This window comes from Micrasema longulum, unplaced genomic scaffold (genome assembly GCF_059751315.1).
Source record: "Micrasema longulum isolate JH-2025_06_02 unplaced genomic scaffold, ASM5975131v1 h1tg001071l, whole genome shotgun sequence".
Taxonomy (NCBI): Eukaryota; Metazoa; Arthropoda; class Insecta; order Trichoptera; family Brachycentridae; genus Micrasema; species Micrasema longulum.
The window spans coordinates 278,538-293,238 of record NW_028278259.1 but is presented as its reverse complement, the minus strand read 5'-3'; the positions used below and the strand labels follow the sequence as shown (position 1 = coordinate 293,238).

The window sequence follows — 14,701 nt, the reverse complement described above, 5'->3', positions numbered from 1 at the left end:
AACGTCTCGTTTTCAAGTAATTCAAAATACGCATTTCTTAAACCTTTGTTTAAAATTTGTCCGACGTCGCAGAAAAAATATATTAACACCGTTACTAACGCAACTTTGTTCTTACTAAAAAATAAAAATAATTCAATAACGTTATGATACCCTTTTATACTAAACGTTGACCGGAAAACGGTGAAGATAGACGTTATAAATCTAATTCATCAATATTTATTATCATGTTTGAAAAAACATTTTTTTTTCTTTTTCTTACAATTAGATACTTTAACAATACATGTGTATAATAATAAAATAAAATGATAAAAAAAACAACCACATGGGCATGGCCGGTGCGTGGGTAAATAAGTATGATAAGTTTAAACTTTTTGCTATCTTCGTTGTAAGAGCTTATCTGTAACAAATGAGTAATCAGACACTATTTAAATAGCGGAACATAGGTAAGGAGTGTCACTAAAAAATCAAAATGTTTCGACTCACTTTGCTGGTGGTTCTTTTTACCTGCACAAATGGTAAGCATCGACATATATTAACTATGCTTTTTGTGTATGTTTTTTTAAAAGTTCTCTCCGAAATCCATTAATAAACTTCAATGTATTACGATTGCCGAAAGTTATTCAATTTTTGAATGTATTCGATTATCTCGAAGTGTTATACAATGCTAGCACTTCTATATGGGTGTGAATCTTGGCACCTGACGAAAGCTCAAAACACCAAACTTCGGAGTTTTGAGAGAAAGTCCCTGGGGAGAATATTAGGCATAGAGTGGTTCGATTTTATAACCTAACACTGAAGTCCGCGAATGGACGCAGTAGCCTCTTACAACGAGCGTCTTGAGGATGCGGCGATGGACCTCTCTTAAACACGCGCTCCTCGGGAGAACCTCAACCCGAGTCGCCTCCACTTTACAGCTGCGAGCTCCCGCGTCCTGGAAGGCCACCGATGACGATCTTTTGACTTTAGGCGAGAGTGCTGTCTGACAATAAGGTCTTTTGGAGGCGTCAGGTGATGTCCAAAAGCTCCTTCTAGGAGCGGATGCGGAAAAAATAAGATATTTTTAAAATATCAGCACTACAAAGATATTCTTATGTACATGTAACAGTTTACTGTTTTATATTGTTTGAAATAAATTATTTATATAATTTTTTAATTTTATTACATGTTAGTGGCTGGAGTATCGTATTTGCCTATCTTATCTAAATTAATATAATATTACAGATAAAGTTCCAAGGCTGCCTAGATATATCATTCATAGCCATTTAAAATCAATCGAATTCTACCATATCAATAAAACAAATTACTATATTCCGTTGCATTCTGTATATAAAGCCGTATATGTGTTAATTTTAATTGACAAAGCTACGATACATTTCAATTGAGCATTTGTTTGAATTCAGCCGCAATCCTACCCGAGGCCAGAATTGTTGGAGGTTCATTAGCTGACATCAGTGATGCTCCTTGGCAAGTAGCACTTCTATATGACAACAACAATAATGGCATCTTCAACCAAGCGTGTGGCGGAGTTATCATTGGAAAATCTGCAATTCTTTCTTCAGCTCAATGCGTCTACGGGTAAGCAATTAATTTTTTATCAAAATCCTCGATGCATGCAAGAAAAGCGAATGAATGAACGTTGATAAACCGAAAGTAATGGGTTTTGAAAGGGATGAAAGAACAAAGTCTACGATGTATGCAAGGGAAGTGATTTGCTGATTAATGTCGATAAATCGAATGTGATAGTTTTTGAATGAAATGAAAGTATGACGTAATGTGAAATCACTGTGAATGTTATGCCAAAACAGGTAGAAGAATTTTTATATCTAGGAAGTATGTTTACTAGGGATAGAATGCGTGAGGAAGATATTGATAGAAGGGCGAGGAAGATATTGAATGAAGGAACGGTGCCCTTAAATTGACATTGGCAAATAAATGTTTGTCGCAAAGGCAACATTAGAACTTAATAATGGAGTCCTGGTCCCGATCCTGATGTATGGGAGCAAAGTAAAGACTAGGAAAAACCGGAACGAAAGTAGACCAAATGCTGACAAAATGAGATCTCTCAGGCAAATGTTTGCTAAAACTATGTAAAGGGCGGTCCAACCATAATGCACGATTTTAATTGTAAAAAATACAAAAAGTTTTCAGAGAATAATCTATTTTTTTTGTTTTGACAATTATGAGTAAAACAAAATATCGGCCAAATGCTCGCCACAACTTTGGTGGCATCCGATGGTCCATATTTTCAACGACGTTTAGGCATAATTGAAGTTCAATGTCGTTAATGTGCCGAATTATCTCATCCTTTAGCTCTTGAATTGTTCTTGGCTTACGTACACTTGTTTTTGATTGTTGAAAAGCCGATGCATCCCCAGTTGGTTCGTTCGCCTACCACTCATGAATTACCGAGTTTGATTCCCAATAGAGTGGACGTCAAATACTCGTTTTAAGAGCTCTTCTATTCTGCAATATTTCATTTTCCCGGGACTAGTCTCCCAAGCGTACGACTGATCACTGTTAGTCTTACCTTCCATGTAACAAAAGGGATCCAGATACGCGGCAATTGAGATACCAATGCACTGCCCTTGCGCTATTTGTATAAATCGGGAAACGATGATTACTTACCTCATTTATTATCAAATTACAACAGAGATGGAGAACATTTCAGAGAAGGTAATTTGGAAGTCTAGGGGTTATGACCTGTCATGGATTGGTTTAAGTGGCCACTTTACACACTGTGAAACATTCGCCATTTTGCCTGTGTTCGAAAATTCATATTTCTTCTTGCGTCAGTTGATTTAAGTGAAGTTAAAGAGATGAAACCTTTATTGTTGTGAAGAGATTCACCTGGTTAGATTACTTCACAAACTAGGCAACGCCTGAAAACAATTTTTCAATTATTAAGTTTTTAGACCAGTTGGTTTTATTACAATATTTTGAGTTTGTCCAAATGTTTACAGACAAAAAACTGGATTTTACCCCCTAGGAAGTCATAAAAATTAAGAAATTCCAACAGAAATGGAGAACATTTCAGAGAAGGGAATATGTCTTTCAGTCTTTTGTCTGCAAACCTTTGGACACATTTAAAATATTGTACCTAATTTATTATTGAATATTATGAGATAATGTTAAGACCAAAAGACCGTACAGGACGTATTATTTCACTTAAGGAAAATTACAATTTAGTGATAATCAAACCTTTCTCGAAGGCGCAAAAGGATAGCAAAATGAATGTTTTCATTAGGAAATCTGTAGTGCTGATTTGCACCTATATTTTTAAATCCAATTCTAATACACTCCGGTTTAAATTCTCTAAGATGAAATGGTTTGCAGCAAAGCTGTATTTTCTTTGCCGCTTTGATCTGTCCTGTTCGGCCCTCTTGTCGTCATATGACCTGCAGCTTATAATATCTTCGCATAAATCCTGGAGTCGTTCTCGGCGAGGACGCTCTCTGTCGTTTGAGCGCTAAGGCATCCTCTCTATTACTTCTACATGAATCCCTCGAAACACACTGTATCCAATCCATCTAGTACGTTTTCCGAAAATTGTTTAAAGCGGGTGCCTTCCTCGTTCGATTCTCCTTCGAACCTCGTCATTTGTGACGCGATCTCTTCATGAAATTCTCAGAATTCTTCTATGGGACCACATCCCGAAAGCCTCTGGTATTTTTGTATCTTTTGGATAGGCATCGTGTCACGCAGCTGTACATTAAGACACCACATAGATAGGTATTGAAAAGGAACTTGCGAAATTTCAGGTTTACTGTACATTATAGGATTGAATATTTTTTTATTATACGCTATACTTATTCGCTGGCACTTTTAAAATAAATTTATAGAACAAGTCCAGCTCGCTGGAGAATCCGCGCTGGTTCTTCCTTCCACAACTCAGAAGGACAGGTGATCCAAGTTTCTAGATTCAAGATTCACGAGCAATATAACAGCAATGATCTGAATAACGATTTGGCTATTCTATACCTGACTGGACCGATCACTCTTGGAAAAAGTGTTACCACCGTAACACTTCCAGCACAGGGACTTCCTGTTATAGATGGCACTTCTTGTTTTGTGACTGGATGGGGAAGACTGACTGTAAGTTAATATACCTTTTTATTCTTTTTCTGCATGTTAAGTTTTTTTTTACTTTCACAATACAAAATTATAGCATTAGAGATTACTAAAAAAAAATCCAAGTTTGCAGAACATTGAGGCAATACAAACGATTTTTAATTCCTGAATTCAGGACTAATTTACGGTCATGTTGCCTGTGGGAGGTTGATTAGTCTGTTGAACAGCCGAAAAATAGCAGAAGAGAAGTAGATCTTTTCTATGCTGAGATTACCAGTTTAAGACTCCAACTATGTATCGTAATGTGTTCGGACCAACTCACACTACTTCTTTACAGCCGTTTCTCAGTTCTGAGAGTCGTGATCATTGGTACTCTCTTCAGCCATTCCATCGACAGTGCGTCTCCACCCTTCACGGCTATGCGCCCTCTTCACAGGTTCATATAAGGTCATCCGTGTCGTTGTTTTCACCTGGTCGATCCATCGAGCTGCAGCTCTGCCTCTGCTTTTTCGTTCTGGCATATTGCCCGTGATATTATTTTTTTCCAGATTTTTTGGGTTACGTTTAGCTATGTGTCCGAAGAACTGCAGAATACGTTGGCAACATGTGGCCAAGAGGCAAATTTTTACGTTAAGTTCTTCTAGTATGGAGACATTTGTTCTTCTGGCTGTCCATGGTATTCTCAGCATTCGACGCCAACACCGCATCTCGAAAGCATCTATTTTCTCCTATTCACTTGTTTTAACTGTCAACGTTTCTGCACCATATAAGAATATTGGCAACACGAGCGTATGCACTATGAACATTTTAGTATCTTTCAAGATGCCTTAATCTTGCCAATTTTTAGTCAGTCTAGTCATGGCGATTTATTGCGGTTAGGGTGCGTCTTTTAATTTCTGATGTGCACGCGCCGCCTGCAAAGATGGATAAGCCTAAACAAACAAAATCTGGCAGTTTTTTAAGGTCTTGCAGTCTATTTGATGGTTGTAGCATATTGACTCTGTCAACGATCGTGAGCTTTGTTTTAATTCTGTTTACTTCCAACTCAAATTTGCGACTTTCTTCTTCTGCACACCTTTATTGCACATAAATTTTTACCCATCCCACTTCCCGTTTTCTTAGAGCAGATTCACGCAACAATAATAACATGTGTGTGTGTTTTCAAAATGTTTATTTTTAGTAGACAAATAAGACAGTGGATAGAATAAATTTATATTGGCTTGTGTTTTTTTTAATGTTCTATGAAGTTCAATATTTGGCTTTTGTTTTGAAAGGGTTTTAATAATATTTGTAATTTTTAAAGGCCGGTGGAGCCATACCAGTTCAGCTGCACAAGATGACCGTGCCGTCCGTGAATCAATCACAATGCGTCAACGCCTACTCCGGCATCAACCCTGTAACTGACAATATGCTGTGCGCTGGTCGTATCGGTATCGGGGGAGTGGACGCCTGTCAGGGAGATACAGGAGGCCCAATGACCATCAACAACGTCCTTGTCGGAATCAACTCCTGGGGTATGGGTTGTGGAGAGCCACAATATCCAGGAGTCTACACCAGAGTACCCATGTACAGAATTTGGATCAACAACAACGTCTAATCACCTCTACTAGAAGCTACCATTATTTAATTCGAATCCTGGTATTTTCTAACATATGATATACGTCCAATCTAAATACCTGATTAAATCGTGTGGTTTTTCAAATATATTTCATGTACATAAAAAGTATCTCAAACATTTTTATATCTAACTCCAACTGAATAGAGTTTTTTTTGTTGAATGACTTCACACCTGACTTATGGATTTCTTCATTATATTTTTCTTACGAAAGTAAACATAAATATTTCGTGCAAAGTATTTTAATAAATGTTTTTCACAAAAAAAAAATATTTTGTCATTTGCCCTCAAGAGCTTAATGTTATTTCATTACATTTAAAAAGGATACTAAAAATGATTTATTTACAAAAAATAAATGTAAAAATGTATTTCTTATTTGAAATTTTATATATGTCCATTTACCGTGAGCTGTTAAACTTTACCTGATCATGTGCATTTAGAGAATGACCAAACGTTATTATATTAAGTGCATGAACTAAATAAAACAATTTAAGAAATACACATGAAATATTATCAAAATATTTTTTAATATCATTATTTTAGTTTACTTATTGAATAATAAATTTATATATAAACATTGGCGGACTTATGGCATATGGCTATAAACGATGTTTTAGGGCCAGACCGCGAAACTTCAAAGGAACATTACTCATGGTAAACTTTTTTTTTTGTAGGTATTTATTTTTATTTAAGAAGGTAAACATGGACTGAAAATATAAAAGGAAAAATAATGAAACCCACTAAACCGCGAAACCGGCTTTTCAGCAGGTTTCTTATTTTTCCTTTGCAAAGAAAAAAGTTAAAGAAATTACGTAAATTTAAAAAGTAATATAAACATTATTAAGAATTAAAAGCATACGTATTTTTTACACAAAATTTATTTACAAAAAAATTAATAGATGACTATTAACATAAAATAATAATCAATATAAAGCCTTATTACATATAAGCCATTAAATTAAAAAAAAAAAAAGTTTTGTCAACATTTTATTTTAAGACCTGTTCAGAAATCTAATAGAAAATTTTAGAAATTGTATAATAAAGTGTTCAGTTTTCAATTTCAGTGCTGCAGAGCAGCGTTTACAATGTTATTTTTTACATTATATTTATTTATTATGTACTTGAACATAATATAAAAAGAGTGTAAATGAATGCCTCGACACAGGTTATGGCCAGTGAGGTGTTTTTTATAGAAAAGAAAAAATATAAAGTTTTATGTGAAATAAATAAATTTAGGATTTTTTTTTTTTAAATAAAATCGCATTTTATTTGCTGTTCTTTCTGAAAATTGAACACCATGAAGGCTCGTTTTAATTAATAAATAAACAACTTTAAAAATAAAAATTGATTAAATTTTTAATTAAATAAAAAAATATTGCGATTATAGCATCTAAGCGGGGTTGTATGTCCGCTGATCTTGAGGACTTAGATGGAATCGTGAATACAGAATAACAGTTGGATTAATAAATTAAGGAATCAAGTTTCCAGATAGTTAATACTAAAAAAATGTGGAATAAAAAAATGTGAGTTCTGTTCAATGATCTGTCATCACATTCCCACGAACGTTTAATCTATTTTATTACCCATACACCTTTGCTTGAACTGCGTGCCACAAAAGAAGAGTACATAAATTAATTATTTATTTAACAAATTACAACAGGGAATTAGAGCATTTTGGGAAGAAGGGAATTTAGAAATATAGACATTTACAGGGCACTTAACCTGTCATTGGCTGGTTTATGTGCCCACTTTACATACTTAATATTCACCATTCTGCCGACATTTTTATTTTTTTTTATTTGAAGTTTTATTTAGTAACTCTCTCGGATTATTACATTCATTTTACAAAAAAAATAAATTACTTTTTATTCATACTCTGTTGTTGACGCCAGTATAGCAATTTATCTGTATAAGAGAGAGCACGAAGACAGCACTTATAACAAGGAGGACAGAGACGCTGTTCTGTGACCGGTGCAGTCAAGTCAGTTCTGTCAAGCAGATTTAGTCGGTTACTGACTGTTATGGGGGACGCACGCATGTAAAATGACCGGAATTTTTGTAATTTATAATTTATTTTGCTACAACAATGCTAAATTATATTTTTATTTCTACGAATTTTGGAAAAGGAATTAATAAACAGTATGTCTTAATATTTTTTTTCAAATGTCTGAAATTAAGTGTCGGATTGTATTTTTTGCCTCGTGGTGTAATGGTCAGCGCGTTTGCCTACACTGCGAGAGGTCTCGGGTTCGATTCCCGAAATCAATGATATTAAATATTTATTTAAAAGGGTGTCTTCACACCAAAATATTTCTGGTACCTGAAGCGTAAGACTATTCATCTTACTGTAACATTCACCATTCTTCTTATGTTTGAAAATTTGAAAAAAATTGAAAAAAAAACATTTAGACTTTCTGTTTAATAATTCTTTTTACGTAATTTATGCAAATAAATATAAAAAATAGCCCTGTTTTAGCAAAATAAATTATAAATCATAAATACGCCGCTCATATTACGCGCGTGCGTCCCCCATCCCTGTATTTAACCAACTGAATCAATCTGATATCTGTTTGATACAACACTTGCAACAGGACTGCGTCTCTGTTTTCTTTGTTATGAGTACTATCTTCGTGCTCTCTTTTATACATTTATGTTGCTGAATAAGCGGATATTTTTTGTATTAACATCCAGCATAGCGATACAAATTTTACATTCCAAATCCAGGGTAAAAATGTCAATTTGAAGATTACAAAAAATACGACTTCATCATTTAAAAAAATAAGATAGATAATTAAAGACTTGTATCCCATGTTGACTTGTGTGACATCACAGTCTGACAAAAGTTAATATTGGTGATTTAAATGCATGTTTCCTTTATTTGATTATTATATTTTATATGTTTGAAATTTTTACTGTTTAAACTTATTTTATTTATTATTTATGCCTATTACTTATGTGGCACCGTGTAGAAGATACGTGCGTGTGTGTGTGTGCGAGGAGTGCTAACCCGCTAGGCGCTACAGGCACGGGCCTTGCGTCTTGCGGCCATGGAGGTCAAGGCCATGCTGCGCACGCTTCATGCGACATGACCAAAAGACACAGGTCTGCGCATATCTGATTGCCGACCAGTAATCTCACATCACGGTAGTTGAAAGCATAGGAGCCATCGTCCGGAGGTCGAATATTACTTTTTATTTAATGATGGACCAACTCAATGGAGACGAAGAAGATTAACAAACTCTAGGTCCTAACCATTAACGATTTAGTTATACAGCTTACCCACCACATACCGCACACCGCATCTGAGGACATAAGTCTCCTTGGCGGTGCCCACATACACGGAAAATTTGCTCGTTGTCAAACGAGAAAAGCTGCCCGAAGGAGCTCTCTGAAATCTGGTAGCCTTTGCATCTTTGTGCTGAAAGAAAGCAATCCAGAAGTACATAATATGTACTTCATTGGATTGAGAAGAGAGGGAAGTGAATTCTTCACTGACTGGGATTAAATTGATTGGACATGATCAATTCGCCGAAATGATTACAAAACTTTTTAAAAGCCATGAAATTCTTTTTAGAAGCCACCAGATCTGTATATCTGACAGGACCTATAACAGGGCCACGGATAGTAGCGAGAAGCTCCATTCGGTAATCATAGAGAAGAGGAAAGGAACAAGACCACAGGATGTGTTCAGAAGATTGGTTAGGATATCCGCAGCAGCACGAAGGAGAGTCAACAATATTAAAAACAAATAATTTTTGATTAAATTTACCATGACCTGATAAAAACTGCGTAGTCCAGTGATCGGGGATAACCCAAGAAGATTCTAGGCGCTGACGGATCGAAGGAAAAAAAAGAAAGGTAACCCTCCCTGAAGAGGAAGATTCCCATCGCGATTGCCAAGCATTAAGAAGAGCATTTAAAGTCAATACATATATATAAATATATAATTCATATCCATATAAGGGCGGACATTTTGCCTTAATGATCTTTATTTCTACCTACTCAAACCGTTCAGTTTGAGAAAATAAATTATAATTACAGGGACATATTCTAGGTCATTATACAGAATTTTATAGAAAATTTGAAACAAAAACTAACTAAAAATCCACACTATACTATGAAGAGAGAAGAGAAATAGAAGAAGAAGGAAGAAGGAACAACTTAAATATTTAGATAGTGACATTTCGATTTTGATTTAAATGACAATAATTCGAAGGGGAGATAAAAAGAGAGGCAGAATTTTCCCGATGGAACGATATATTTTTTTTTATTTTATAAAAAGTAGCTTTTATCGATTGCTGGAAAAAAACGACAATCATTTAGTCCATGGCGACGTAAGATCATTATTCTGTTTTAATTTAAATTAATTTTTCCACAAAAAATATATTTTTCCTATCATAATTTTACCAAAGGAGTAATTATTTTTCAGGATGAAAAGTAGCCAATGACAGTTTCTTGCTCTCCGGCTATCCTTATGCAAAAAACCAAATTGATCGGTTGCTCCTTTGCAACGTGAAGAAAACACATACAAACGCATATATATATTTTGACTGCCATGCAATATGGTCTTTTGAAAAAATAGTTTTTGATTAACTCTTGTGTGGCTTGAATGTCACACTAGTTGACATACGATACAAGACTTAAAATATGATGTCTTTTATTTTTTTACATGATGAAGCTGTATTTTTTGTAATATTCAAATTTATCTTTTTACACCAGATTCGGAAAGTTAAATTTGTATAACTATGCTGGATTTTAATACAAAAAATATTTAACCTTGCCACCCGAAAAATAATGTCTGCAAATACAGCAATATATCTGTATTAGAGAGAGCACGAAGATTGAACACAAAACAAAGAAGACAGAGACGCTGTTTTGTAGCCCGTGTTGTGCGACACAAATTTAGTCGGTTTTTAACAGTGATGGGAGACGCATGCGTGAATTATGAGTGGCGAATTGAATAGGAAATGCGATCCCTCAGGCAAATGTGTGGTAAAACAATGTATAATAGGTGCCCAAATGTCGAGATCCGTGAACTTTGTAAGGCTGAGATTTGCATTATCTACAGAATAAAGAAAGTGGTGAAATTTGGGCACGTAGAGCGAATGGAAAGCAAAAGAACTGCTTAAAGGATCTACGATGCGAATGATGATGGATGCAAAAAACGAGGAAAACCGAGACCGAAAGACATGGCACGATCAAGTCCATCAAATACTTTAAGATGGACATGTCAAGAGTAGGAATAATCGGCGTGCGTGCATGAGAAGATGTATGATTGTAGAGGAAGCGAGTTCTGTATGCAAAGACAGAGTGATATGGCCTTCTATCCACTATGCCTACCCCAACGGGGAAACGGCGTGATGGTTTGTTGTTGTTAAATTGATGATTTTTTTTGCTCTGTCAGGGCTAAATCATATTTTACTTTTATAAATTAAGGAAAAGGAATTATTAAACTGTATGTTTCTATGTTTTTTTTTTCAAATGTCCTAGCTTTAGAATATTCCGTCTTCTACTAGTGGTAACACGATGTTACATCACCGCGCGGAAAGAAATTATTTACCACAGTCTTTTAAGAGTTCAGAAATCTTGTATTTTCCTTTTATATAAATAATATTTAAATCAAAAAAATCAGATGGATCATAAACATTAAAATAATTACGTGTTTGATGGTTTTGTTAAATAAAGAAGAGGAATAAAATAAAAATCAAAAATCAAAATTACATCTTTGGTTGATCATGATCAGAAAAATCCTAAGTATTTTGTGTGTGGATCCACATGAAACGTTTATTAGCTTCTTTTTACGACTGTAATAAATTTTAATACCAGAAAAACTTGTGTTTTATCTGTGGAAAGCATGAGACAACAATCTCGTGTAGGAATATTTGATTTGATAGACAACTACAAGTCGGGTAAAGAAACGAAATAAAAATCGATCACGTGTGACGATTGTCGAACCAGGATATGATGGTTAAGTGGTTTTTAAACGAGGCGAATAAATAAATCATTCGATACTGTAAAAGTAACCTATCTAGCAATAATTGGCTCAACCGAGTTGCGCTGTGAAAAATCTAACAATTTGATTATTGCACTGAATGAATATCTCAGGTATCAAAAAACCGATTGTTTTTACTATCCAAGCAATCGCGAGTTAACAGATTGGGGTAGTTCAATAAACTATATACTATCAAACTAAGACAAAAAACAAAAATAATGTTTTTACGTAACTTTGACAGGTCATAAGGATCAGAAGATTTATTGATAAGGACTCTTGCAAAACTATTTACAAAGCAATTATTGAACCACACGTTAACTACTGTAGTAGCATTTTATTTTTATCAAACAAAGAAAACATAGATAAACTAACTGTATTACAAAATAAAGCCTTTAGAATCATTTTGTAAAAAAACAGATACACGAGGGTAAAGTCGATAGTAAATGAAATGAAATTATTAACATATAAACAAAGAATATTTTACAATACAATGATATTTATTCATAAAATTATAAACTCTAATAAAAAAACAGAATTTTGGAAAAAAAATGATCGGAACCAGCATGAACACGATCAAAATACTAGAGAAAAGAACAAAATTAGACTTCCATTTAAAAGGCAAAGTCACAAAATTCAATTTTATTTAAAGCAATTAAAAAGTATTACGAAATGGAAAAAAATATTTATGAAGAAAAAAACATATCAAAATTTAAAATAATGGTCAAGACATATGTGATAAACAATTTATAAATTAAATATATTTGCAATGTTATTATTAGAACACACATAACAATATGTATGATATGTGTGCCCTACTTTAAGATTTAAATAGAAATAAAATATTTCAAAAAAAATTTCATTTATGGGAAGATTACGAAATGTAATAGATTTAAAAGTTGTATTCTTATATATATAACAATAATATGTCTACACATTAATTTCTGTTCTTCCATTATTTTTTTATGTAATGAAGGAGAAATTCAAAATACACAAATTCTTCAAAATAAGGCAATGAGGATTATACTAAAAAAAATATATATTCTAATGCAGAAAGAATGCACAAAGAAATTGGCTTGCTCACAGTAAAGCAACACATTAAATATAATGTGGCAATTTTTATACATAAAATAATTAAGGGGATGAATAAAATAAAAACAATAATAAAATTTAATCAACAATGTCATACATATGAAACAAGGGATAAAAAAAGATAAGATTACCAATGAGGAAAAAAACAGAATCTCAAAACTCATTGTACAAGGGATTGAAGCTGTACAATGAGTTACCTGAAGAAATAAAAGAAATAGATAAAATTGAAATATTTAAAATTAATTTGAAAAAATACATGAATGAGAAATTTTGATAAAAAAATTGAAATATTATTAAAAGTTTATATTAGTTCTTAAAATGTTATGAACTAACTTAATAAAGCATAAATAAATAAATAAATAATCCCTGTAGATGTCCAAACTTCTGTATCACCTCCTCTAAAATGTTCTTCATGTCTGTAATTATATGTTTATGTTGACAGCTCCTCGGGGAGTTGAATCTTGTCCTTGTCTACAAAAATTTGGACAAATTCGAAATATTGTTGATAAATCCACCAGGCCATGAAGAAGTATAGAAATTGAAAAAAAAACATTTTCAGGCGTTGCCTAGTACGTAGGTGAAATAATTCAATTAGATGAATCCCACCCGCATAAATACAGGTTTCAGCTCTTTAACTTCACAATATTAACAGATGAAAGAATTGAAGGAATATAGATGTTCAAATATGGGCAGAATGGTGAATGCTACACAGTGTGTAAAGTGGCTACTTACACCAGCCATTAAACCAGGTCATAAGCCCTGTATATGTCTAGACTTCTGTATTACCTCCTCTTAAATGTTCTTCGTGTCTGTTGTTATTTGTTAATGTTGACAGCTCCCCGGGGAGTTGAATCCAGTCCTTGTCTACAAATTTTAACAAACTCAAAATATGGTTGGTAAATCCACCTGGTCCATGAAGAAGTATAGAAATTGCAAAAAAATAATTTTCAGGCGTTGCCTAGTACGTCGGTGAAATAATTCAATTTGATAAATCTCACCCGCATAAATAAAGGTTTCAGCTCTTTAACTTCACAAATACTAACAGATGAAAGAATCAAAGGAATATAGATGTTCAAACATGGGCAAAATTGTTAATGTTATACGGTGTGTAAAGTGGTCACTTAAACCAGCCAATGACAGGTCATAAGCTCTGTAAATGCCTAGACTTTCATATTCCCTTCTTTAGAATGTTCTCCATCCCTGTTGTAATTTGTTAACATCATTGTCAATATTCCTCTCTTTAACATTTGAACAAAGGTGCAAGACTTATTTTTCTGCTGAATCGTTTAATATGCCACATAAAATTAAATTAGTTGATTGAAAACAGTATTTAAAAAAAAAAAACGAAATGCGACTAAAGAAAATTAGGAGATAAATAAAAATAGTTTAATGACATTTGAAATATGTAATAAAAAGAATTGAACACTTAAAGACGTTTTCTAAAGTAATTTTTATTTACAGATTTTGATTGTTTTGTTGATTATTCTATACTTTATTTAAACTTAATTGTTGAGTTTTAATTATTCTATTGTATTTCATTTTATGAATTATATTATAAATTAACAAATTACAACAGGGATGTAGAATACCTTAAATAAGGGAATATGGAAGTCTAGGCATTTACAGAGCTTATGACCTGTCATTGGCTGGTTTAAGTGGCCACTTTACACACTGTGTAACATTTACCATTTTGCCTACGTTTGAACATCCACATTTCTTCAATTCTTCCATTTGTTGATTTTAGTGAAGTTAAAGAGCTGAAACCTTTATTATTGTGAAGAGATTCATCTGACTGAATTATTTCACATACTAGGCAACGCCTGAAAACAATTTTTTAAACTTTTTCTTGGACCAGTTGGTTCCATTACAATATTTGAGTTTGTCCAAATGTTCGTATACAAAAGACTGGATTTCACCCCCTCGGGAGTCATTAAGAT

At 33.5% G+C, this 14,701-nt stretch overlaps 1 protein-coding gene across 1 annotated transcript; it reads left to right on the top strand.

Annotated features, from left to right (window-relative positions):
- Window positions 1-432: 432 nt before the first annotated feature.
- On the top strand, window positions 433-5,953 carry LOC148277197 (trypsin, alkaline B-like). The gene is made up of 4 exons (XM_088233216.1): window positions 433-515; window positions 1,401-1,575; window positions 3,840-4,092; window positions 5,372-5,953. Exons 1-4 carry the CDS (start codon window positions 470-472, stop codon window positions 5,663-5,665), a joined length of 768 nt encoding a protein of 255 aa, XP_088089342.1. The 5' UTR covers window positions 433-469; the 3' UTR covers window positions 5,666-5,953.
- The last annotated feature ends 8,748 nt before the right edge of the window (window positions 5,954-14,701 follow it).